A 13,780-nucleotide genomic window follows, 5' to 3' on the forward strand; every position below is an offset into this window, starting at 1 on the left:
ATGCTGAACAACTAAATATTGGTTGTGGGAAATTTATGACATTTTAGATCGAACAGATTTTTTTTTATGCTCAGAGATCTGAAATACATAATTTTAGTTGTTCAATGCAACAGTAATGTTTATTTTATGAAAACTGTTGACAGTATATGGATGATCCAGAGTGATAGGGACACCGCCTAGCTTGCATGAGATGAAAATGTTCAATGTTGTGAGCACTATAAACAAATTTCCATTTAACTAAATTGTAAAGGCATAAATCTCAGAAAGACGTCTTAAAAGCTGCGAGAAAAACTATCTCCATGCAACTTCATGTTGCCAGGCTTTTTATGTTGTATGAGTGAACAGACCCATTTAGAAGGAACTGGACTTTTATTTTGAAGTCAAGAGTTTGCAGCTGTGGTGAACGTGAACAGTGCTGGGCTAACTTCAGGTAAAGTTGCAAACGGTAATCTTCTCTTACATCCAGGAAAGTCATACGTTTGACATGAGAATTCAATGTTATTAAAGCAATTAGAAATGTAAACTGTCTAAAAGTGATTGTCAATCGTGTAGAAAACTTGATTGTTGAGAGTGGGTACTTTCAGGTTGCAGTGACATATAACGTTACTCGCAGTTTGAAAAGGGATTAGTTAACAGGTTGAGCTGCTCAGGCTGGCTACTTGTTACCTGCATTAACCATTAGACTACAATTAAATCAAACGATACCAAACAACTGCATGAAATGACAGCGGAATGAACTTTGACCCACTTCGGTGATCCCCAGGTTAACTTACTTCTCAGCTCAGTTATGTTGTATTTAAATGCTGCATGGACATTATTAAAGCATGCGTAGTTAACTACAAATAGTATAATTTACTTTTATGTGGTAAGAGTAGTTTTCATTTGAAATGGGCAATTAACCGGGCCTTTTCCGTTATCACAGATCACGTTACGTTACTAATCTACAAGATTGATTATAGTGACGTTAGCTACATATTTCTAAAGGCGCTATGTCATGTGGACATTTCAGCACTTCTTTTTTTGAATAACGTTAGGCAAAATGCCAAAAATATGTCTTCGCAAGAGTAAACAAGTCAATGGGTAAATGCACTCTGACCTTCCTGAAAACAAGTCATTAAATCTCTCCAGGAGTAGAGTGCTTTGTTACTGACCGACTTCTAGGGGTGTAATAGTGTGAACAAAGTCCTGTCAATGGAAGAAATGGCTGTTTATGTTTGAAAATTTTCTATTGCAAATATAACCTACTTCAAAGTAACATCACTTGTGGGTGAACAAAACAAACTGCATACTTGTGGTGTTATTAGTATTTAGTGTTAAATGTGTTTTTTGGAGTCTAGATAATCCTGTTAATTGCTCAATGAATGAAACCCAGTCATGTTTCTCTCCCGCACAGTTACTTCACGTGTCTGCCGTCAGACTGCAGGTCCTGAGCCATGTCTGTGTGCTCAGCCCTACTGACCCGCCATGTAGCTGGAGGCTGCTGCAGGGGCTTGTGTGGTGTTCCTCCACCGCTGGTCCACATCAGATTAGCCAGTGTAGCAGAGCCAGGCACTAGAGGAGCTGATGAAGAACAACTCTGGGATGCAGCGGGGTACCTTCAGTTCTCTAGAGCCAAAATAGGATCTTTCTTTCAGGAAAGACCAGTTCTGAAGAACCCATTTCTAGAGGATGCCTTGCTAAGAGGATACCTGAGGAGACACCTGCCCCAGGAGGTGAGGAGGGAGCACAGCTGCGCCATCAGCTGTGATGGAAATAAACTACACGTAAACTGAGGTCTTGTTCATAATCTGTGTTACTATGTATGTGTATACGCTTGTTCACAGGCAGCTTTATCCGACTTGCGTGCGTTTGGAGAGCGAGTGGCAAATGAGGTGGACGTCTGGGGTCGAGAGTGTGAGGTTACTCCTCCACGGTTGGAGCACTTTGACCCCTGGGGTCGCCGAGTGGACCACATCGTGACCTCCCCTGCCTGGAAACGCATGAAAGACCTGTCGGCACAGGAAGGGCTGGTTGCCATTGGCTATGAGAGGTCATTTGGGGAGTGGAGGTTAGGAGACAGAGTTATACTTCCTTTTACGGTTTCAGTCATATGTCATATTTTAGTTCAATAACACTTCTAGGAGTTTCTAATAGGATAAGTTGTTCTAAAGGAGAAACTAAGTGTAATTGTGTGTGTGTGTGTGTGTGTGTGTGTGTGTGTTTTCCAGTCGTGTGTATCAAATGAGCAAGTTGTACATCTTCTCTCCGTCCTCTGGTCTCTACACCTGTCCTCTGGCCATGACCGACGGAGCTGCTAAAGTCATCCAGGTGTGTCAGAAAACTAACAAAAGACAACAGGAAGCCTGTTTTTCATGTTTTTACAAGAGCACGTTCTAACCCTAACGTGACGGAGACAGTAAAGGGTGCAGCAGGATGAGGTGAAAGGTCCTTTGTTTTAGCTATATCCGATTGGACTACGACTGAAATAAATGAGCCGTAAGCCTCATTTCCACAGCTGAACAGAGGACTGTTTGACTGTTGTTGTTTTTAGCTTATTAACAGAGCGTTTGATTGTTTGGCTGTATATGTAAAGTCCATAGGTGCTTCATGGCCAGTAGACGAAGCCTACAGCCGCCTGACCACCCGTCATCCTGAGCATTTCTGGACATCTGGACAGTGGATGACCGAAAGACAGGGAGGATCTGACGTGGGTCAGTAGTGACGCTCCCAGTTGTCTTGCATTAACCAGTATCAGCTTCACCCAACAGGTTACAGTGCATCATCGATCACCGTCTGTATTTGAAAGAGTTGTGAAAGTTGTTTCGGTGTCATAAAGAAAAACTTCAGAAATTGTTATTTATGTTCCAGCGATACTTAATTGTTGTTATTTTAATTATCTGTTGAGGAAATGTGATTAAATACTTCAATTAAATACAAGACTTGACTATTGCGTCATGAGTTGCCTCTCCCTGTCTTGCATCCCCTCAGCCAGTGGCACAGAGACGGTGGCTGTTCCCCAGACAGACGGTTCGTACAAACTACACGGCTTCAAGTGGTTCACCTCTGCTACAGACGCAGACATGACTCTTACGCTGGCCAGAGTGCAGGAGAGAACCGGAGCAACCACACCGGTGCTGCAGACATCCGACAGCATCACTCCTCTTGAATGACTTACAAAGTGGTTTCACTGCACTGAATGTGTGCTTGTCTCTCTCCCACAGGGCAGCAGGGGTTTGTCTTTGTTCTATGCAGAGGTGAGTAGAGATGAGGATGGCCGGCTGAAGGGTATAGAGGTTCAGAGACTGAAGGACAAGCTGGGCACAAGACAGATGCCAACTGCTGAGTTGCTGCTGGACGGCCTGCCGGCACACAGGGTCAGTTACACATCATCGGTTATTGAAGCATTTAAAAACTGTAGATTCCATCTACGGTCTATGCAGATATGATTAATGCCTGTGAAGCCACACCGGGTTCAGGCACAGCTCACTTTGTTTATACTAAAGCACGTTTTTTTCATGCTCCATTACAAATACTATTTATATTTGGAAATACAACACTACATAAGAAGGAAACTAGACACCAGTGAAATGCCTTTTACTTGTGATTTAATCCTTTTATTGAGGCAATGCCAGCTGATTTGTTTTGGCATTAAGTGAACGTCAATGTCTTTTTCCCCTCTTCATTTACAGCTGTCAGAGAAAGGGAGAGGTGTGGCCTCCATAGCAAACATGCTGACCATAACCCGGATACACAACAGCGTCTCTGCAGCAGCTGCGATGAGAAGGTGGGATACTGCTCGTACCACCGCACTGAATCCTGCACTCATTTCTAAAAACATGCTATAAATGAGCTGATTAATTATCCGTGCGTTTGTGTGTGTTCACAGGGTGGTCCAGTTAGCTCGTGACTATGCCACTCGCCGCACTGCCTTTGGAAAGCTTCTTAAAGACCACCCGCTGCACATACAGACTCTCGCTAGGATGGAGGTGAGCTGGTGAGGGGCTGAACAAATTACACAAACTCGACGCAAAGTTTCCCATCATGCCTCACTCATGCTTGCTTCTAAAATGGACAGGTGGAGACTCGTGGAGCTTTCCTTCTGGTGATGGATGTGTGTCGTCTGTTGGGCCGAGAAGAAAGCGGCATGGCGACCCAGCATGACGCACACCTGCTGCGTTTGCTCACTCCTGTGGCCAAACTGTACACTGGGAAGCAGGTGACCAGCTTGTGCAAATGTGTTGGTAAACTCTCTGTTTTGATGGCAACCTCACTGTCTGTTGTGTTTTGTGTCAGGCGGTGGCTGTGGTGTCGGAGGGTTTGGAAAGCTTCGGTGGACAGGGCTACATTGAGGATACAGGGTTGCCTGGACTACTTCGGGATGCACAGGTAAGGTCAATACATACAAACCTACAGTGTCAAACAGTTTTTGCAATACTGAAGCTTACCTGTCTCTTTACTCTCTCAGGTTTTGAGTATATGGGAAGGAACCACAAATGTTCTGTCTCTGGACGTGCTGCGCTGTGTGGCTCGCAGCTCAGGAATGGTTCTTCACGCTTACTTCACCCATGCCAAGGTGCAGAGTCAGGGAATAATCCTGTCAAACGACTTCAGTCACTAATCTGTGACAGAGCTGAACAGGAATGTGATATGCACTTGTTTTCTTCTCCTTGTAGTCCCTGCTTGCAGGTGCATCAAGTATTTCCACATTGGCGCCGGCGGTGAGAGCAGTAGACGGTGCTCTCTCTGAACTGGAGGACTTTGTTCAGGTAGCAGCTACAAGAGCGCCTGGCTACCTAGAACTAGCAGCCAGAGACCTGGCCTACAGCCTGGCTCGCATCTACACGGGTAGCTATCACGATCACACATACACTCTTCTCCCTTAGAAGAGCACATCGCCCATTTATCTTTCTGTAACATTATCAGACTCTAAATTAACACCAGAAATGATTCCATTCATTCTTCTTTCCTTTCAAAACATGGCGCCTACATTACCCACAAGGCAACTCCATCACTAACAGTTTGGTCACAGATTTGGTTGTATTATGTTAGTAGCTGCTGATTTAGCCTCGAGCTGCTAGCCTCAAGCAGAGATGCGTCTGGTACACTCACTTCTTTCTAACTCCACTTGTAGTGTTTGGACTCAAGTGACATGACTTAAGGCCATTTATAAGACTTCACACAGCTCCTCCCAAAGCCACAAAAGGCTTCATATTTTTTTCTTCTTCTTTTTTTTTTTTTTACACACATGCACTAGTGCTCCCCACGCCCTGTAAACAGACTTTGATATGTAAAATCGGAGGAGTTCCCCTTTAACATGATGGATGTTTACAGGTGCCCTTCTCATTGACCATGCATGTTGGGAGGGAGCCTCTTCATCTGACACCTATGCAGCGCTCAGGTAAAACAAAAACAAAAAAGCAAAGGAAAGTTACATTAACACTTCTTTTAGGTAAAACAAAAAAAAAAAGACAAACACAATTTTTATTTTCCTTTTATCAGGTGGTGTGAACACGACTTGTGCCCTGTGACGACTAAACAGGCGAGAGGCTGCTATGAGCTCAGCACAGCACCACTTGATGCTGCACTTGTGTATGACTGGCCCATCCAAGGTTGAAGCTTCACTCATAACTGATTAACCTCACCGTAGTTCTGAGACCATGTTTTACAACAAATAACAAATAAAAACTACTTCTGTAACAGCACAGAAATCAAACTGAAAAATGAGTATCTAATAAAATATAGTCCTGTCTAATGTGATTTTGGCATTTACTTCTGTATATGAAGTATCTACAATATCTATTTTTGTCTGATTTATAGTTTACACAGTGTGAAGTGGATGAATTAAACATGGCCCCAGACTTTTCACTTTCAAAGTCATAACTACTCCTGCATTAATTACACGTTTAGGGCAAGATTAAGCAAAGATCAACGAACCACAAATTAACTAGAGCACAGGTCAGAAGTACAGGAACAGGAGGGAGTTTTACATACAGTACATGATGCATTATTTGCTATTGTAAAAAATCAATGTGTGAATTCCTATCTATTCTATAGGAGTATGGTACATGAGAGTATCTTTTAGTAGCATCTATTAAAAAAGATATGAACTTTGCAGTTTTACACAATTGATACATCAGCTAATTATTTTAAATGGCACTATGATTTATTATATTGTTAGTTCACTGTGTTGTTGTACTGTGCCAAATTATATCTGAAATGAAATAAGGGCAAAGCATGCCAACACTGCTAAAAAGTGATGTACAGCAGCTTTTTTGGAAATATATTAATAAAGAATCTATACAATATTCACTCGATTATTTTTTGTTTTTTGTTTATATCTTATATTTCAGCATCCTCTTTGGAGTCTTGAGTTTACGAGGAGTCCGTGAATGCGGCGCGCGTTGGTTGGAAAAACAGTAGGTGGGGTTTCAGGCGAGAACGTACAACATGTACACGGACATTGAAACTGGGCGAGCAGTCTTTAAAAGAGACGCAAAGAAACAAACCATGAAGCTACAGCCACAATAACGACGTGGATTTTAAGGGTTTTTATTCCGTTTTTTTTACGGTTTCCTTTAAACTGAACGGTCCGGGTTGCAGGAGTGAAACAACCCACCACGGTCCCGTCCACCAGAATGAACGCGTCTGCAGGATAAAGTGAACCATGTCTCCTGTTGTTTACCTGTCTCTTCTGCTGGTGTGGTCGTGTCACCAGCAGGTCACCTCGGGCTCCCATGTCCGCAGGAAGCAGCCTGTTGTTGGATTAACCGGGCGATATTCTTCAAACAACACACAAACCATGATGTTTCAAGGCAGCAACGATGAGGTCGGTGATGTTCGACAACTACCACATTTACATGTCAGCTGTCATTCGTGTGAAAGCGGGCTACCGTGTTGTCATGTGTGTGTATGTGTGCTAACTGTTGACTGGTTTAAAATGTGTGTGCAGTTTGATTTGAAGCTGGCAGGTTGTCAGCTGGTTTTTCCGGCTGTCACGTGATTACAGCAAGTGATAAATTAAGTTGTGCTGCTCTATTAATTGTGACACGCGCATGTTCACATCAGGGCAGATGTTTGGATTAGATCCAGGTGGATAGATATAAGTGTATTGTTATGCTGGGAGAGATGCACAGTGTGATAGTGGGACTGAAGATGATGTAACTAGTTCCTCCTTTTTAAAAAACAAAACAAAATCCAGTATCAATACAAATACAAAAAATCAATAAAGAAAATAAATTCCTCTCACAATTTAAGGGACCTCAACAACACTGGACTACAAACCAGGCCAACGGTCTAGCAGTTAGTTTGTGGTCATTTGATTGACTGCACATTTGGTAATATGCACCACTAAAGCAACATGAGCTGAAATGAAAAAAACAAACCTAAAGACTCTTTCTTTGCGACTTATTGTTTCTAAATGTAGCAGTTGAGTCAGTTCAGCACATTTGATCAAATTCATTTGGATATTCTTGCAATTTTTGTGTTGTATCCACAAATCTACATGCACTGATTGGATGTCCTATAGAGCAGCCTTGACTTTAAGTCTATTTTAAAGATGTGTTGATGGTGTTTTATTATGTTGCTAAATGTGTTTCTGATGATGTAAAACATTAGAACAGCTATTTAAAGCAGTCCAGTTCAACACCATTGCAAACTATAATCAACAAATAAATACCTCTCTGCCAGCCTGAATCCAAATTAAACATGATTATCTTTGTGAAGGTAGAATTCAGAGGTACCTGATAGTAAAGTTACCCCTGAGCGTTTACACCGTGACACCATGTTTATTGGTCATTGTGGAAGCAATGTCTTCAGTACATCTTGGTATATAAGATCATTGTAAGCAATGTTGTACGACTGCTTTATAGCAATATTGGATACCCCTCAATACTTTTAATGTTTGATTGAAATACTGCAACGGCTTGGTTTCTGGGCAAAATATTAGAAAGCTGCCACATGTAGCCTGTAGTGTGTGTTGTACTTGAACGGTGCTTAACACAACAAGGTAAACACAATGAAAGAAGGGAGAACTGGCGCCCAGTGAGGAATGTGTCCCTGCTGCATACTAAAGCTTTAATCTGGCCCTGCTCTTTCACAACACTTTGAGTTTAAGAATATTCAACAATAAAGTATTTGTTGTATTCATCTTGATTTTTACCTTGTCAAATTTGTTTTAAAACAATTATAATTTGAGACATTCACACATGTCAGCATTAAAACACTGCTATCTTTCTTTTTTTCTTTCTTTCTTTGTGTGTGTGTTCAGTGCGACCTTGTGATGAACCTCAGTGCTGCAGACCGATGTGCATTTGTGAAGAACACACCGGACTGTAACATGGAAGATGGCTTCATCAACTACCTTCATGTGGCCTTCTGTCTGCTTCCTCCCAACCTCACACCTCTCACCATGACCCTCTGTGTAAGACCTGTGTGTGTGTGTGTGTGTGTGTGTGGACAGCGTGAAACTGCAGATCAGCACCAGCTGATCTTTTGAGGAAGATGACTTTGCTGCGGGAGAATCAGGACTTATCAAATATGTGAATCTCCGCGCTCAGTCATTTCACTTTTTGCTAAATAAAGGATTTTTGTAAGAATGTACAACTTCCTGAATTGCCCTCTTTGCAACATAACAAATCAAACTGTTACACAGAAAATAGCATTAAACACGTTGTGGGGGATTAGGAACAATAGGATCAGTGTGGTCAAACAAGGCCATGTTTATCAGGGTCAACTTGACCAACCAAGTAAGTTTAAAGAACATGTATCTGCGTACGACTCAAGCTGAACTTCTGTCTTCTCCGAGTGTGTGTTAAGAAAACCTTTCTCACCTTAACTTTGTTCTGCTTCTCCACAGATCATATGGCTGCTCTTTCTGTTTATCATTCTCGGACTCACAGCGTCTAAGTTGTAAGTGTCTCTCGTGTTGCCAGTGTCAAAATGTGCGTCCCACAAGTTCCCCTTTATGTGTGTCATGCCAGCAAGCCCAAATCACTCATTTTCATTGATTTGATTCAGCTATGGAGTGTGTTACGCTACGATGACAAGCCCACATGTGCAGACTACACACACGATCATGCCCTCAGTGCGGTCAGCTTAATAGTCACATGAAGCAGAGTCACATGACTGGAGAGTTTTTCGTTATTGTTGCGCTTGAGTTGCGAGATTGTGAGATTTCCTCAAAGGAAGGACAGTTTGTTCTGCTCTTTTACCCCCAACCACTACCCAACCTACTACACCAGCTGAATGGTAAAGAAGCTGCAGTGTTTTATATTACTGTATACTGTTTTATATAAAGTGATTCAGAGATGTTTTTCATTGCTCTTTGCTTTTTTTTTTTCATGTGTGTGTGAGCATACTCACTTTTTTTCCACTTTTTCTCCCCAGTTTCTGTCCCAACCTGTCAGCCATCTCTACCAGTCTGCACCTCACTCACAATGTGGCTGTATCCTTTATCTACATACGCTGTGCGTCCCTGACTCTGTGATATTTATGTACGTAAAGCAATCAGAAAGTTCCTCTCTCTGAGGGATTTTTGCCATTTCCCTTTCGACGATGTTGGATCATTTTTTTTGTGAAGAACGTGTTCCTTGACTGGTGTTTGTGTTGAGGGTGTGACGTTTCTGGCTCTTGGTAATGGAGCTCCTGACGTCTTCAGTGCCATCGCAGCTTTCTCCCACCCACACACCGCTGGGCTGGCTGTCGGAGCCTTGTTTGGTAGGCACAGTCTCGCACACACACACAGACCCGCCATGAACACCTCAAGCTTTTTAATATGAAAACCTGGTTGCCCTTTCTCCTAATCATGTTCTATCTCTGTCTCCCTCCCTCTGAACACAGGAGCTGGTATATTTGTCACCACAGTAGTTGCAGGCAGCGTGGCGCTGGTGAAGCCTTTCGCTGTGGCCTCCCGTCCATTTCTGCGTGACGTCATCTTCTACATGGTGGCAGTGTTTTGGACTTTCCTCATGTTGTACAGAGGAACCACGACACTTGGAGAAATACTGGGTATATCTATAGATCTGACATGTATTCCTTGATTTTGTACGACTTAAATAATTGAAAATGCCATTTTATTTTACTTACATGGGAATGTAGAGGACTTTGCAGCCTCGCATGTCGGTGTATGTATAAGCGCTTTCTTGTTTTGGTGCTAACATCTACGGCCTAAAGCTGCAATCTCATGTATTTTCTGACCAAAATCAATCCCAGAATGCAGTTCAAAGAATCACAGCCATGCTTTTCTGTGAATCACCTACTCTCTGGCACATTTTTTAATATTTCCATACAAACTGTACTGTATACTGTAGGACATACTGTGTATGTATAAAGTTTTAAGAGCAGTTTTACTCCAAGCTCTCAGTACTTTACACACACACTGAGACATTTTTAGCTTCACTGTGTTTCATTTTTCTTTTTCTAGGGTACCTAGGTCTCTATGTGGTGTATGTATTGACTGTTATTATCAGTGCGTACATCTACAACCGGCAGAAACATTCGAGGACTTCCAGTGTCCGGAGCGCTGCACATAATCCAGGTTAGAAACACTAAAACGTGTACACACAGAAAAATAGAAAATACAAATGTCCTAATTGCCAGGCGTGATATTTTTGTCTTTGCACCAGAGCTTCACTCGTCCGAATCGTCGGATGATGAAGACGTCCCCTGCCCGACTGGAGGGAGCATCCAACAGGAGTATGGTGGGAATGCAGCAGCCTTCTATTTACCACTATATAAGTTAATAAACAGCAGGATTTTTCTGCATGATCAGGACCATAACATACACGTGTGTGTGTGTGTGTGTGTGTGTGTGTATGTGTGTGTGTGTGTTTCAGAGTCAGAGTACAGGCCACTTCTACCTTACTCTGAGTCCACAAGTCAGATCCTGCTAAACTCTCTGAACCCGGTGGACAACAGGAAGTGGAGGAGGAAATCATGGAGCTGGAGAGTCCTCAAAGTACTGAAGGTGTGTGTGTGTGTGTGTGTGTGTGAGAAGTTAAACAGATCCAAGGGGGCAGTGGAAAAAGCTCGATGTCTGAATGAATCTGATTGGTACACCAAGTCAAAAGAGTGACAAGCTTTTTTTTAAACTCTCCTGAAACCCATCAGACACCTCTAGAGTTCCTGCTGCTGCTCTGCATCCCTGTGGTCGACCCTGATAAAGAAGACAGGAACTGGAGACGCCCACTGAACTGTTTTCATCTGATCACTGCTCCTCTGGTGTGTGTGCTCACCTTTCAGTCAGGAATATGTAAGTGCAGCATGGCATACTGCAGCAGCCATAATCAGATTAAGTAAATGGTTAAAACATCACCCTGCTTTGTTGTTTTTTTAATCTCCATCTTTTTTTTTCCTTAACCAATGTCTAGATGGAAATTATATGATCCAAGGGCAGTTTCCCCTCTGGCTGCTGATGCTTCTGCTGGGACTTTTCCTGTCTGCTATTGTGTTCTGCACTACCACTAATGACTCTCCTCCCAGATATCATCCAGTAAGTATTTGTGTATATTAAAAGAACTAAGTATTGGACAAATAGAGAATATGACTGATGTGGGTGCTGGAGGAAAAGTCAGAGGATCACCAAAGTGGGATTCATCCTCTGAGGACCAAAAATGTCTTTTTTTAGGGCAATCACTCCAATACTTATTGAGATATTTCAGTCTGGACCAAACTGGTAGACTCCCTACAGCCTGAAAAATATTTACTGTATATATTAGTCATACTCGCTGCTGATTCTAAATGTGTCTTTCCCCTCTCCAGCTGTTTGCTCTGTTGGGCTTTGTGGTGAGTGCAGTGTTGATCAGTGCAGCGGCCTCTGAAGTGGTCAGTCTTCTGCACATGCTCGGTGTGGTGCTGCGTCTCAGCAACACTGTGCTGGGGCTGACTTTGTTGGCCTGGGGCAACAGCATAGGAGGTGATATTTGTGAACCTGATTCTTTAAAAAAAAAAAACATACCACTACAGACCATCTCGCAATGGGTAGACTATTATGTATGTCATAAAGAAGTCATAGTATGTCATAAAAGGTCAAAGTATGGTATGTAAAGAAGTCATAAAATAGTCAGTATATGTAGTAAAAAGTCACAGTATAGTGTAGCATAAAAAGTCATGAAAAAGTCCTAGTTAGGTTGTTAGGAAAGTCATAAAAACATCATAGTATGTCAATAAGTCATAATGTAATACGTTGTAAAATGTTCCAAGAAAAGTCATAGTACAGTATATCAAACAAAGTCATAGTATATGTCGAAGAAAGTCACAAAAAAATCAGTGTAGTATTTCAACAAAACAAGTGCCAAATAGTCATAATATAGTGTGACGAAAAAAATACTATGGCATGTCAGAAATGTCATTAAAAAGTCACAATAAGTCATAGTTTAGTATTTTAAAAAAAAGTCACAGTATAGTATGTCAAAAATCATTAGTATGTCAAAAAAAGTCACCAAAAAGTCATAGTATAGTATGTCGAATAAAATCATAGTATGTCATAGTTTAGTATTTTTTTTTAAAGAACGTTATAGTATATTATGTCTTAGTATTATTAAGCATGTTGAAAAAAGTCACAAAAATTCACTTAATCATAGTATAGTATTTCGTAAAAAAAATAGTCATAGTATATCAAACAAAATTATATATATCGAAGAAAGTTTAATTTTCTTTTTTTTTAAGTCACAGTATAGTTTGTCATAAAAAGTCACAAAAAAGTATTGTATGTTGAGAAATCATAAAAAAGTCAGTACAGTAAGATGTATTTACTGGTGAATATATGCTTGTAATTGAATATCTCTGCACATCTCTTTTTCAGACTGTTTCTCTGACATCACCATAGCCCGGCAGGGTTACCCACGAATGGCCATAGCTGCCTGCTTTGGAGGCATCATTTTCAGTATCCTTATTTTCATAAGAGAACATGTTTCAGTACAAAAACTAATTGAAGACATGTAAAACAGTGGCAGTTATTGAATTGTCCTTGACTGCATTTTCTTTAGACATGCTGTTTGGAGTGGGTATAGGATGTCTGGTGCAGATGGTTAGCACAGACTCTGATGTGCAGGTAAGTGTTCTCCAATACACAGATCAAGAGTTCAATATTCTGGTTAAAGGTTCAGAGAAGTGGCAAATACACGACTGTTTTGAAACCCATGAACATTGACGCATCTTTGTCTCTTTCTCCTCCTCAGTTTGAATCGGAGGGTTCGTTGACGTGGGTTCTTGCGGGATCTCTGGGTTTGTCTTTGGTCCTGTCCTTCGTCATTGTTCCACTGTGCCGGTTCCACTTGGATCGGCGATATGGGATCTTCCTCCTCGTCTTCTACGCCATCTTCCTTCTCATTGCACTGCTCACGGAGTTTGGTCAGATCCACTTTGTGTAGATTTGAATCTCAGGCCCGTCTGAGATGAAGGAAGTCCTCTTATGAAGCAAAATGACACAGTGGAACAGAACTTCACCCTCTATGCATAATTTTAATATACTATTTATACAACAATCAACAGCACTTTGTGCACTTGCCTTTTAGCAAAGGCCATCCGAAACCAAGCAGGCAAATGAATGACGAACAGACTTTTCTGCTCAGGGAGAGCTAAAACCTTTACACTGTGCCTTTATTCAACTTCTTCTTTGTGCTGACTGGAGCTGACATGGCACTTTGTGAAGAAATGTATACTTTTAAACATTGTAAATGTACTGTAAAACATGTTAAAATGACCTTGTACAAAGCTGCTTCTAAAGGCATTAAATCATTTTGGTATTTGTTTTTACAGGTCGTGGTGATGGTATGCTGGTCTGTGTTGACTGATACATTGTGAA

At 41.6% G+C, this 13,780-nt stretch overlaps 2 protein-coding genes across 2 annotated transcripts; both read left to right on the top strand.

Moving 5' to 3' along the window:
* Positions 1-1,405: 1,405 nt before the first annotated feature.
* On the top strand, positions 1,406-6,311 carry LOC142957357 (acyl-CoA dehydrogenase family member 11). The gene is made up of 14 exons (XM_076099123.1): positions 1,406-1,712; positions 1,824-2,047; positions 2,208-2,307; positions 2,573-2,690; positions 2,968-3,110; positions 3,201-3,353; positions 3,669-3,763; positions 3,866-3,965; positions 4,055-4,195; positions 4,273-4,365; positions 4,445-4,552; positions 4,653-4,824; positions 5,311-5,377; positions 5,479-6,311. Exons 1-14 carry the CDS (start codon positions 1,434-1,436, stop codon positions 5,591-5,593), a joined length of 1,908 nt encoding a protein of 635 aa, XP_075955238.1. The 5' UTR covers positions 1,406-1,433; the 3' UTR covers positions 5,594-6,311.
* Positions 6,312-6,462: 151 nt separating this feature from the next.
* On the top strand, positions 6,463-13,731 carry slc8b1 (solute carrier family 8 member B1). Its single transcript, XM_076099120.1, has 15 exons — positions 6,463-6,805; positions 8,246-8,398; positions 8,834-8,886; positions 9,364-9,421; positions 9,588-9,693; positions 9,817-9,984; positions 10,400-10,513; positions 10,602-10,676; positions 10,812-10,942; positions 11,086-11,227; positions 11,346-11,467; positions 11,737-11,890; positions 12,779-12,859; positions 12,963-13,027; positions 13,155-13,731. Exons 1-15 carry the CDS (start codon positions 6,644-6,646, stop codon positions 13,344-13,346), a joined length of 1,776 nt encoding a protein of 591 aa, XP_075955235.1. The 5' UTR covers positions 6,463-6,643; the 3' UTR covers positions 13,347-13,731.
* Positions 13,732-13,780: the final 49 nt, after the last annotated feature.

This window comes from Anarhichas minor, unplaced genomic scaffold (genome assembly GCF_050575085.1).
Source record: "Anarhichas minor isolate MPS153535 unplaced genomic scaffold, ASM5057508v1 ptg000025l, whole genome shotgun sequence".
Lineage (NCBI taxonomy): Eukaryota > Metazoa > Chordata > Actinopteri > Perciformes > Anarhichadidae > Anarhichas > Anarhichas minor.